Raw genomic sequence first — 13,054 nt, 5'->3', positions numbered from 1 at the left:
GAAAGAGTAAATAGTAGGGGAGAAAAAAATGACAAGCACCCCACAAGTCTTTGTGGGTCCTCGCACTTGTGCATATTACATAAGCTGACTTGTGTAAAGCATCTAGAATACTGACTAAGATGGGATACAGGTTTTCAAATAAACCAAATAAAATTTCAGTGCAAGATAAAATGAACATTGCTTTCACAGTAACGTTATCTAAAAGGTAATCTTTTGCCCTGAAGCCCTCTTTGGAATTCAATTTTCTTAAATGCGGCCACATAAATAAACAGCCTCCAAGGTTAAAATTGTTAAGTTTGGAAGCTGTGAGTGCAGGATAAAATACTTTGTAATGCTACAGATTTTCTGGTTTCTAGCTCTTGGAAATTAATGGAAACACCTAGCTCATTCATACCAAATTAAGTACAGTTATATACTTAATTCTGTTTGTGAAAATACAATGGAATACAAAGCACAGTGTTTATGTGTTTAAAGATATATTTTATACCGTTGTGCAGGAATTTTATCTAGCTTTGTTTCAGCTACAAAAGTTGGACCTGAATAAGGTCCTAAAATATAAATATGTTAACTGCTTCCATGAAGCTGTGTGTTCTGTTTATATTTCATTTAAAATCTACAAATGATTCTCACTTTCAACACTACATGCAATCTTCATGCATAATAGTTATTTAACAATGTCTTCTGACATACAAACTTGTTCACAAGTTTTAAGCAGCAGACATTTCCTTGTCAAACAGGTCATGCAAGTAAGTATGCCTTAAAACAGAGGAAAAGGTTTATGAATAAACTGGAGCACAGGGTCTGACAATATCAACAAAACATTTCTTGATTTTAATTCAAACCATGATATGCTCAAAAGCTAATAACACAATAACCTTAATTATCCTCGAAAAATTAGAACCGGTGGCAAAAATCCCTCCTCTGATCCCATCCCCATACACATGCATACAGAATGAACTAGAAAGGGCAACAATCTTCAATAAACTGAGTTTAAAACACATTCCATTGAGGTATGAAGCAGCCATAAGCACCAATCATTAACAGAGACTGGAATCCAGCCTCCATTTTCTGCTGTATGTTTTTCAATTTAATTTTGGGAAGTTTAACCATATTTAGCTTCTGGTTTGAACATTTTAATGGGCAAATGAAGATCTGGCACAGGTAGGTACATACAGTCTCTTTACTAATAAAAAGCTACAACCCTACAAGAAACTTCTACCCAACTGAATAAACGCTATATGCATTTACTATATGGTAGATTTGTGAACCATAGTGGGTAGGTCTGCAGTGTCAAACATAAATTTCATTTATATTAGCATATACACAGTTAATTTCCTCATAGACCTGCCCAAACTACCCCACTGGTATTCATTACCACTACTGCAAGAGTTACAACTGTCTAGTGATTAGTGTCCAGAAGTCTGACCTCGAGTCTGCATGGACACAGCTGACCATTAAGCTCTGCACCCAAACAAAGTTATTTAAAAACTGGCTGCAACTAACTAAAGATGAGGGAAATGGATTTTACACATAACCACTGGGAGAATTAGTACTTTATTTGTCCTAGAACTGGGTGCTCCAATTCCACACAGGCTGAAATTAAATGGATTTTTATTATCGATCAATATAGTCTCCATGGGAATAGGGAAGAAAGCCAGTTATGAGTAGAAGGCAACTTTTATGTACTTTTATTAGAATAGTATACAACCTCTTCAATATTATCTAGTGTTTAGGCAGCGTCTTTTAGGGTTCTAAGAATTTTGAAAGCCTTTTCAATGACCTTCCAGGTCCTTCAACAAGGTTAACAGTCCTTATTCTTACAGGAAGAGTATAACAGTTCCTGATCGATGTATAATAGTTTCTACAACTATCCACCCTGGATTAAGTATATATAGTATTTTTTTTAGTCGCAAGAGGCTGGCTTCCAATAAAAACACAACGTATCAGATGGTTTCATCATCAAAATGGGCAGTACCTTGTCCCCAAAATTATTAAGAGTACTTGTAACTCGCTTATCAGGCTTCATCGGTCCTCAAACGAGCTGATAAAGCATTTAAAATCCATTTTACAGTAAAAGTATTTTTAAAACTACAGCAATTAGCAGAAAAGCAGGCATCAATACAGTTTGGCCAGCACCACTTCTTTCAATTTAGGTCAAAAGCCAACTGGAATAAAAATACTGTCTGCTTGCTCTTGAAGATCTGTAGGATCTTCTCACTCCTCCCTCCTCTGTGGGAAGAAGTTCTAAAGTCTGAGCAGCAGCAAAAAAGCCCCCCCCCCATGTGTTTTGACCAAAGTTGTATTTTGACATATCTCATTTCCGCAGGAAGGTACCATTCTTCTGTTCATGACAATGGTCGAAGGAACAGTAATTGGATTGGAAGGTACCATTTATTGGCTTCAGAAATTGGTTAATATAGGTTGAGGCAACCCTTCATGTACTTTGGGTTGCTTTAAAAATTAATGTCACTACAGCTCGTAATAATATTATATGGTCACTCCTGAGTCTCAGGACTCTTGCTGCCACACTCCAAACCAACTGTGATTTCCAAGAACTCTCTCTTGCACAGGTTTACATCTGTAATTTGTTCGGAGTATTTTCAACAAAGTCCACAACAAATCCCTTAATATAAGACATTTTATAGGTTATAAAGAGTTACACTGCAGAAAATTAGCCTAGGGAAACTGTATAAGTCACATTTCTTTCTAGCAAAAAAACTATCACTTTTCACCAATGTTAATTGTTTTTAAGAATCATTCAGGATACTGATGCGTACTGTTATAACACAGGCATTAGTTGAACAGGGAGGAATGCAAGATGACAACAGATTGACAAAAAAAGAAGCTGATGAGCAACACATACTCTGTGACCTGACTGCAAGTATTTTTAGATTTTAAAAAAACCTATAGACTTCATCCAGTTGCTGAACCATTTAGTTCAGCAGTTTAGTTGTCAGAGTGTTTCTATATTTAGCTCGAAGCCTTCTACAGTTCGCCATTACAAATTAAGTAACCCCCACACTTACTTGATCTGTCCCATTGTGCAGTAAGTTCAGAGAACTGAGAAGATTCATTTTCAAAAGGTACTTTCAGTTCATTTGCAGAACTCTTGGAGTGCCTGTGAAAAAGTCTGTTGGCGAACCCTTCCAGTCTCTGCAAAGCACTAGTTGTCCCTGTGCTCTGGCTGTTCGACAGCTCTCGGTGAGCTGCCATCTATATGCATTTAAGGTGTATATTAAACAAAAGGAAAAAAATGTTTGAACTTCTGTACAGAAGCGAAGTACGATGCATGTGTCAGACTTCCTGTATGCAGTGTGTTAAAACCGCAACTGCTGTTCTGCTTCCTGTTAATATAAAACTAAGCTTCAAGGAGCTATTCCCAGCAAAGGCCTCTTGATATCAGCTCGGGGTGGTGACTAGCAAAAAATCCTATCCTGTTCACATGTTAACTTTCCCTCTCCTCCCAAACAAAGCCAATGATGATGAGAACAAGAAAGAGCTTGTCAAATGCAAAACAGGTAATTAGAAACCAGATCATGTAAACAAATGTGTGTGTACACATACACACATTTTATAATTAACTACAACCAGTTGTCTAACTTTTGTGTACTTTGTTAACTAAAAGTGATCTTAAATTGACAACTCCCCTATTGTGGATGAAAAGTGATGAGCGTTGTCTTCAAAACCATTCACGTTAAGGAAACTTAAAGGCAACTCTTGTATACTGGATGTATCTGTTGAGTTCTCTATAATGTGCCATTCATATTTATACTTTTCTATTCTTCCTTGCTAACATTAGGATACTCAAAATAGTTAACATTTAAAAACAAAGGCCAAGCCAAAGGTAATGCTGACGATTTTATAAAGTGAACTGCTAGCATTTTTTCCTCCTTTATATAACAAGCACACGTTGTCCGCCCACTTACTCCAGGACAGGCTGCTGGGGAAGTGGGGCAAACAGTAGCTCTGTGGGAAGGCTTACCCCCCTTTAGCCTTGTGAAGAGTACTCCACCAAGAAAAATAAATACTGCTTGTAATAATTTTGGGATGTATGGGGTTTTAGAGAAGTTCTGTAAGGGGATAACAGGAACGTTTCATTGTAACAATGTATTTTCAGTTGGTGAAGCTAGTGGCTATCAGTAAGGAGAGGTCAAAAGGCCAGTGGTTAGGACTTGGAATGTAGACTCCAATCGAGGAGAACAGGGTTTATTTCCCCACTTCTCCACATGCAGCTGCTGGTGTGACCTTGGGTCAGACATAAGTTCTTTGAGAGCTGTTCTCTCAAGGGCAGTTCTCAAGAGAGCTCTCTCAGCCCCACCTACCTCCCAGGGTATCTGTTGTGGGGAGACTGTAAGCCGCTCTGAGACTCCTTCAGGTAGCAAAGGGCAGGGTATAAATCCAATCTCTTTTTCTTCTCTTCTACTAAAGAAAAGCTTTCAAACTCAGAATAAGCTTTCAATTAGGGGGGGGGGTGTTCTGATGGGGCTCCTAAAGTCTGGAATTCCAGAGCCAATCAGAACAAGACTTGACTAAGTGTCAGCAGTTGATTGGACGGAAACATTCTGAGAGGGTTATAAGCAACAGCTGAGAAAAGCAGTGAGGAGAGAGGACTCAGAGAAGAAGCTGAAGGCAGAAGATGTAAAAAAGGCTACCAGTTGAGGCCTTCCAAGAACTGGAGTGAGAGCACTGAAGGCAAAGATTCACCACTGAGGGGAAGGTGGAAGAAATAGCACAGACAGCCTAGAAAGAGGCTAGAAGGCCTGTAGCTGAGTCAGTCTGAACGGATGGGAAGAGTGCCTCAACAGAACCATAGGGAAGACTGAGAAGCTTGAAGCAGCCCTATACCAGTATCAACAGGAAGCTGCCAAGCTAATCAGAAAATTCTCCAGCAGTAAAAAGTACCTGCTGGGGTGGAGAAATGTGGAAATCTGGCCTTTTTGTTTTAATAGGTAGAATGCCTGTTAAGAGACTCAAACTTGGCAACAATCCTATAGTGAGGGACAGAGTACTGTACACATTTGATTTGCAGTTGTTTAATAAAATGTAAGTGTTTATTTCCAGGGGACCTGACTACACAATTTGGTGACGTTTACAAACCTTTGGGGTCTTATCAGGTCATCACAGTACTTACTTGAGTCAGGGCTCTGCATACCTGTCAAGTAATGGTTAAAATAGTCGGAGTTCTGGTTTGGCTCGTAAGCATTTATTGAAATCAGTAGGAATCTAGATGGCAAAAACTGGAGAATTACAACAAATAGTGCCTTGTTATAAATTTGATATTAAAAATCACAGTATTCAGAAACCAATGGAAAAATATTTTGATCTTCCGGGCATTCTGCTCCTGATGTTCCAGTTCTCTTACAAAGGAACTTCAAAGGGAGAACTGAATGCAAATTCAAGACAATGTACCCCACAAGGCTTAAGAGGTATCTGGGATTCCTAATTCACTATAGGTGTAAATACCTTGCATATGGCACGCCTTACAGATGTTAATGTTGCAAATGTGTGACTTGCAAGATTCCAGTCATTATAGGGTTAATCTGTTTTACCTTCTGTACTATTGTTTAGACTGACCTGGAAGGGAAACTTGGCTCAGAGTCAATGGGAAGATAGCCCAGGAAAATCTAAGTCTGTTTACTAGCAATCATTGGTTACTGTGTTCAGGTGACTTCCTTCTAGGGGTCAAGAAGAAGAAGAAACTCCATTGTTATGAGACCATGTGTTCTGTGCTGTAAGATGTAAAAATGTAGCTCTAGATATCACTTTTGTTTTGTAGTCTCCCAGTGAACCCTTCTCTTAGAAATAAAGCTTTTTACATAGAAAGAAATGTCTCCTCTCCAGTGAAGCAAAGATCCATTGCAAACTCTGAGTGTTTAAGTATTTTCGCCTATTTTCACAACAGTTAAGTACTGCAGCTATACCCCTATATAACATCTTACTGTATCTCATTTCATCCTGTATTCAGTTTTGTATTTTGCCTATCTAATAGCAGCTGGAAATGTCCCATGCCAATTATCTGTGAAGTTATTATTCTTGGACTGGATATTTTTTAAAAAATTGGCTTCTCTTTACAGTATCTCTCCCCACTCTTTCAGTTGTGTATATATAAGTCAGCTAGATAGATTTATATACACATGCATCTGATGAAGTGAACTCTGGAAAACTTATGGTTGAATACATTTTGCAATCTTTAAAAGGTACCACTGACTGTGACAGCAATGGTTTTATTGTAGCATATAACAATTCTCAAGGCAAAGCTTATTCATTTCTCACCAGAATGCTTTGTTGTATGACATAAATAAGTGTGCATGAAGCTCAGGTCACTGCTTATTTATACATAAATTTAACTCCATTCAGCAGTGGAGGACGAATTCATTTCATAATGAGTTGCCTTCTATACTGACTACAATATTCAGTGAAATTGAGGTTTTTAAAGCAACAATGAGAAATCAAGACTTCCGGTTTAAGGGGAGCTTCTGGTTGCAGGACGGCATTGCAGACACGGCGGAGAGTCGCTCTCCTGCCGCCCCAGCCTTTTCACTTCGATTTGTGGGTCTCTAGTGCTGAGAGATCCCCCCCCCTTCGCCTGGGAAGAGCGAAGGGAGTAGGGGTTTTGGCCAGTGCTCCGTTGGCGGTAGCGACGAGAGCAACCTGGCTTTTTCCCGAAGCATCGAATGGATAAAGAACCTCCCTTCAGGGAGGCGTAGCTGTCGCTACCGGACACCGGAAGTGGTGGGTTTCTATTTTTGTTAAGAGCATTTTTTTTAATGCAACCTTATCTTTAAGAGGAAAACAACTTTAACTTACTTGCTGAAGAATGTATTCCCCGAGTTGGAATATAAAAGAGACTCTCTTTCTAAAGCGTTGGCGATTAAGCACAACCCTCTCCAGTTCCAAAATGTAAAGAGACAGCAGACGAGGGGAATTGCAGACAGTGTTTATACAATGCACTCTCTAGTAAAAACAGAGCCAACGGCGACTGAAATATATAATTGGGACGATTAAAAATCTATGATTGTGGAGACAATTAAATGTATTATCAAAGAGGGCTTCTGGTTTATGGCGACACGCAGGCAGACACATCTCCCGGACGTCCCAGGGATGTAAACTGCACACCAGCGTGTGGGAGGGGGTCCAACGGGTCGTCACTCCCCCCGGAGCCTTGGCAAAAGGCTCCCAGCCAGGGGGCTTTTGAGGGGCGACCTCTTCGATGGCCAAAAGCTGGAGAATTGAGGTGCCCCTCCGCACCAAAGGTCCTGCCGCTGAGTGACCACATGGTACGAGTGCTGCTGACCAGGACAAGCATTGGAGATCAGGAGAAATAAATGATGACAAGCGAGGCCAGCCAACAACGAACTGTGAGTCGGGTTGAAGCGAGCATGAAGATATAAAAAGAAGCTGCCCCCCCTAAAGAGCAACGGGAAAGTGAGCGGGGGAGGGATCCCTCCCAAACGCATAGACGAAACACAGAAGGAAAGAGGGGGGAGCGGAAAAATAAGCGACTAAAACTGTTTTAACAGACTTACTAGAGCACAGAAAAGCGTTTGGGCGAATATCAGAAACTTTAGCAACTTCTTTGAAAAGTAAACAAATCCAAAAAGATGGTGGGGAAGAAACCAGAGAAAGAGAAGCTGTTGAAACTGAAACTAGGGGCCAGTCCTCAAACGGATGAGGTCACTGAGCTCTCAAAACTCTTAGCTGACTCCCTGCGCCCCCTGCTGGATGAGATCACTGGCATTAAACAACAACTGTCAACAATCGGGCAGAGTTTGGCAGCGCAGCAGATGCAACTGACTAAATCCTTAAAAGCAACAGAGCAAATGGGAGAGAAGGTGAAGGAAATGGATGTCACTACTAAAAAAGTTAAGAAAAAGGTGCAAAAGCTGGAAATGAAGCAAGCTAAAGAAGAGTCAAAGCTTTTACAGCTACAAATGGATAAAGCAAATTTGGTCCTACAGTTTCAAGGGGTCCCAGAAATTGAAGGAGAGAATCTGAAGCAATGGCTGAGTGAAGCAATAGCCCCAATGACAGATTTAACAGCGGAATACCTTTGCAGCAAGATGGATGTGGTCTACAGGTCCTATTCATCGTACATCAAGAAAAATAATCTGCCTGGGGAAATAGTGGTCAGATTCTCGAAGAGACATGTGAGAGATGCTATTTTGAAAGCAAATTCGGGAACTCCCTCGAATATTGGGGGCAATAATATCAGGATTTTAAAGGATATTCCATTTGATATAAGACAGAAGAGAAAGGACTATAAAGAATTAATCCTTTTCTTACAAACAAATGGCATCAGTTACAGGTGGTTAATCCCAGAAGGCGTCATTTTTAAGATTAACGATAAAAAAGAAAAGATTGACTCTGTTTTCAAAGCACGTGAATTTCTGCAAACACAGCTTGGAGAACCAGATACGGGCAAAGGGGAGGAAGAAGAAAGCAAATCTGATGGCGAGTTGGGCTCGGGGTCTTCGGACGAGGACTCCCCTTCTGAAAAGGAGGCGGCTGCCCCCAAATGCCCTTATAAAATGAGGATTAGAAAAGGTAAGAATAAATAAAAGCTGAAGGACTCTGATTTGTGCCTGAAAAAATGTTGAAATCACTTGGGGATGCTCTGGGAATTTCTTTAAACAGTTAAAGGGATGGTTAAACGATAATTAATCTAGCATAACCGACTAAATTCATTGTATTATTAGTAGCTTTTTGAAAATAGCATGGTGTTAAGCTGATGTATGATCTCCTACTTTTGGGTTTTTAGTTAGTTGTGGGTCTTTTTTCTTTATTCCCTAGATGTAGTTCCCTTTCCTATGTTTTCTGTTGTAGTTTTGTAGTCTGAAAAAAACAATTAAAGAGACTTGCAATACTCTACCGGAGCAGAATGTAATTATCTTAAAGGAATCTACAAGCAGCAAGGACACAGCTCTACAAAAAAACTTGAAAGATGAAACACCAAAATTAAAACAAAAGGATGCTACAAAACGACAGAAGAAGATGTACTATAAAAAAAACTTCAACTACAAAAAAGGAAGGAAAGGTGATTAAGAGAACGAGATTTGGAAATTTAGAGACAGTCACGCACTGCTGCCAGTAAATTTGGAAAAACCAAATCAGCTCAAGAAAAAAAAGAGAGCCCAAAATAGACCACTAAATGCTGCAATAAACATTTTTCTTCTTCTGTAAAACAATCCTCTGGGAGATATAAAAGGAAAAGACATGGAGACAAAAGGCAATGTAAGAAGAAAAAGTTACAACCAAACAGGATCCTAAGTACAAAGCCAATTTCAAAAAGAATTTACCAGACATATAAAAGCAAACGACATAAAGAAAAGACTTTGAGGAGAGAATACCTGACAAAAAAGGAAAAAAAATTAAGATTGCTTTACAAAGGGACTTTGAAAACGTTTGCCATTTCTATTATTTCTGCGATATGAAGGGCTCACAAAAGTTGGTTGGCAGTTAAATTGAAGTTCTGTGTTAGAAGCTGGAATAACAAGAGTGATGAGAATTGTGTTGCTTTAGTTGCCAGGATGGGTAGGAAATTATTGGGAATTTAGTAATAAGTAAAAAAAGACGGCAGAAGACAGGAGGGCCTGTGGTGATCTTGTCCATGAGGTCGCGAAGAGTTGGACTCGACTGTGTGACTGAACAACAACAACAACAACAACAAAAAGATAGAAGTCACTGGGTCAAGAGCTGGGGAGAAATAGGACAGATTGAACTGATGTAAGTTTAGATGGAATGTGTCTTTTTTCTGTTGTCTTTTAAAGGTTATGTAATAGGGGGAAATTAATGGAAACTAAGGAGTAGAACAAAAGGTGGGGAAAATAAATTCAAATGAAGCAAGAAAAGAATTATATCTTTAGCTGATACTAATTAGTGGTAACTGAGTAATAGTTTAAGAGGTAGAAACTTAAAGAATAACAAAGCAAGAGAATCATAATATATAACCAAGATGAATTTAAATATACGATCCTTAACATAATTTAATAGGTGATGCGAAAGAGTCAATAGGAACTGAAAGGATATTGGAAAAGGATTACAACCTTATATTAATAGTTGGAATGGAATTATAAAAGGGTCTAAACTAAGGTGTGGTTTGCAGTAGATAGAAATGAAAGTGGCCATAATAGAAGGATTGAGGAAAACCTATAAGAGAGCTTCGGAAGTGCATTAATTAAACAAAATAATGGCAGGACGGTAGAATATTTTTATTTAAACATATCTTTCCCAATGATCTCAGCAAGATATTATCTAACTTCTCGGATTGCATAAGATTAATGTAATAGGTAAAAAATGTTAGGTCAATTATATGGTAGTAACCATAGTACTGTGGTGCAAGAAACCAATCTCATTTTATGTAACACTGTTTGTTTATTTTGTTTACTTGAAAAATTAATAAAAATTCATTAAGAAAAATACTTCCGGGTTAACCATTTCGCCGCTCTGACGCGTCCCGTCTCGCTCTGATGGGGATGCGCCGAGACCCAGCTGACAGGAGGGGTCTGAGTTCGCCCTGAACCTCCCCGGGGTCACTGTAGGAAACCCTCAGCCTGGGGAGCTGAGGAGAGCCTCTTCCAAGGCGACGGCCAAAGAATTGAGGCTCACCTTATCCCTGAAAGGTACCGTCTCTGTGGAGCCAATACGGTGCTTAGAAACGACTGCCGGGGCAAGTGACCACGATCAAAACTTTAAAATGCTTCCAAAAGATCTCCAGGTCTCCAAACTGTGAGTTAAGCAATGCTCAGGTGAAAACGTGAACGGACCTTGGTAGTAATTGGAAGTGCCTAAGTTTGAAGCGTGGAGGGAGAGGGACCAAGCACCTCCCCCCCTTTTTGAAAAAGATTTAAAAGCGGTTTTAAATCAGAAATAAAAAGACATAGAACTAAAATAAATGCATAAGAAGTTAAGTGAATGCAAAAACTTAACATACCAACCAGTGTTCCCTCTAAGCTGAGTTAGTGTGAGCTAGCTCACAGTTTTTTAGCTTCCAGCTCACACATTTTTGTATTACCTCATTAAGAATGGCTCCAGAGCAAACTAGTTGATGCAGTAGCCAAATTGCTCACTCACAACTTTAATGCCAGTAGCTCACAAAGTAGAATTGTTGCTCACAAGACTCCACAGCTTAAAGGGAACATTGATACCAACAACTCCCTCTCAGAACCAGGAAGTAACTACAGACTTTTCTTCACTTTTAGCAAATGCACTGCGCCCCTAATGGAACAGATGACTAACCTCAACGCCAAACTGGACAGTGTTCAAAAACAACTGAATCAAATGGATAAAAGAACCTCAGTAACCGAGAAAACATTTTAAAAAATGGAGAAACAGACTGAGAGTTAAAAGAACCTCAGTAATTGAGAAAACGTTAAAAAATGGAGAAACAGACTGAGAGTATCAACAAGAGAGTAGATGAAGCAGAGAAGGAAAGATCCTCCAATAAAACGCAACTAATACAGCTCCAGCTGGAAAGATCTATGTATGTTCTACATTTTCATGGGATCCCTGAAGAGAAGAATGAGGATTTAAAAGAACTTTTGGCTGAGGCTTTGGCCCCATTAATGGATTACAAACAGGAAGACCTAGTGAAAGAGATAGATGTAGCCTACAGGACTTACCCGGATTTTATAAAGAAAAATAAACTCCCAGGGGAAACCTATTTAAAATTCACAAAATGATCTACCAGAGAACTAGTGTTAAAATCTACAATGGGAAAACCCTTAAAAATTAAGAAAGACATTCCCTTTGAAGTCAGAAAATGGAGGAAACTATACAGGATGCTTACTCTCACTCTGCAAAAAAAGGGAGTACTACATAGATGGTTATTCCCGGAATGACTGAGCTTCAGTTTTCTGGATTAAAAATACAAAATTTACTCTGTTCCAAAAGCTGAAAAATTTACGGACCAAATGTTTCACTCAAAATATAAAAAGAAAGAAAAGAACTCAAGACCAGACCAGGAGGAGGAGGAGGAAGAAGAATCCTACTCACAGGATTCAAAAAGCACTACTTCCACATCACCAGAAACATCGGAATCGGAGAAAGGAGAAGCCGCCCCCAAACTCAAGAAAACGAAGAAACACAGGAAGAAAAACCTCTAGAACAAGAACAACAGTTCTTAAAGGCAGAATTTGTGTTAAGCTATTAAATGCATATTCTTAAAGTAACACTGTAATGAACCAACCTGTATACCAAACTTGTAACATTAAGTTAATAAGCCTTACTTTTAGCCAGGGGTCATTTAGTAGAAAAAGAGGTGCAGGAGCTCATTAGCATAACTCATTAGCATAACTTATTTGCATATGCCACACCCCCTGACATCACCGGAAGTGTGTCAGAAGGCAACAACCACTGCAACTTACCTGGCTGCTTCTTGCTCCTTGTGGCCCAGGGCTGCTGGGAGCAGGGGCGGGGCTTGTTGCATGTGCCCACCCCCTGGGCTCTTTACTGCCGGAGCTCTGCTCCTGTGCACTCCTGCAGGAAATGACCCCTGTCGGGGGGGGGCTCTGCAACTTACCTGGCTGCTTCTTGCTCTGACTGAGGGCTGCTGGGAGCAGGGGGTGGGGCTTGTTGCATGCGCCCGCCCCCTGGGCTCTTTACTCCTGGAGCTCCACTCCTGTGCGCTCCTGCAGGAAATGACCCCTGCTTTTAGCTAATTAGATTGTGACATGTATTAGCTTTCCTTTCCCCAAATCCAATAGATGCAATAGTTTAGAATAATAGCTTCCTTTCCCCATCAAGTAGTTTTTTTATGTATCAGTTTGTCCTCTTCCCATTTCCCATTGTTATAGAGATAGGGTTTTATTTTCCCTCCCCCTTCCGAATTTTAGTTGTAGTTTTTGTAGTTTATAGAAAACTAGCAGTAAAGCCCGTTGTGGAAATAAATACAACGAGATCTAGAAAGAGGCTCTGGGGGAGTGCTCTGGCTTTGGGCAAACAGTGTCATTTTGCTGTGGTGACCTCAGCAGGGTATAATGACCCACATACGTATTGGGGAGAGTCCCAAGAGTACAGAAAAACCTCTTTAGCCTCCACATGCCCACAATCTGCAGAT

At 39.9% G+C, this 13,054-nt stretch overlaps 1 protein-coding gene across 3 annotated transcripts in view; it reads right to left on the bottom strand.

Annotated features, from left to right (window-relative positions):
• PRKACB (protein kinase, cAMP-dependent, beta catalytic subunit) overlaps nt 1–13,054 on the bottom strand; it is a 101,239-nt gene that overhangs the window by 54,872 nt on the left and 33,313 nt on the right. Inside the window, exon 1 of one of the 3 annotated variants that reach the window (XM_015419397.1) lies at nt 3,027–3,213. The exons of the other annotated variants lie outside the window; for them this stretch is intronic. Within the exon in view, the coding sequence (XP_015274883.1) occupies nt 3,027–3,213 (187 nt within the window). Of the gene's footprint in view, nt 1–3,026; nt 3,214–13,054 lie in introns of those variants that run through there. 3 annotated transcript variants of the gene reach the window in all.

This window comes from Gekko japonicus, unplaced genomic scaffold (genome assembly GCF_001447785.1).
Source record: "Gekko japonicus isolate JY-2015 unplaced genomic scaffold, Gekko_japonicus_V1.1 scaffold494, whole genome shotgun sequence".
NCBI lineage: Eukaryota > Metazoa > Chordata > Lepidosauria > Squamata > Gekkonidae > Gekko > Gekko japonicus.
Note: the sequence above shows the minus strand (reverse complement) of the source record. Positions and strands in the feature narration are given on the sequence as shown.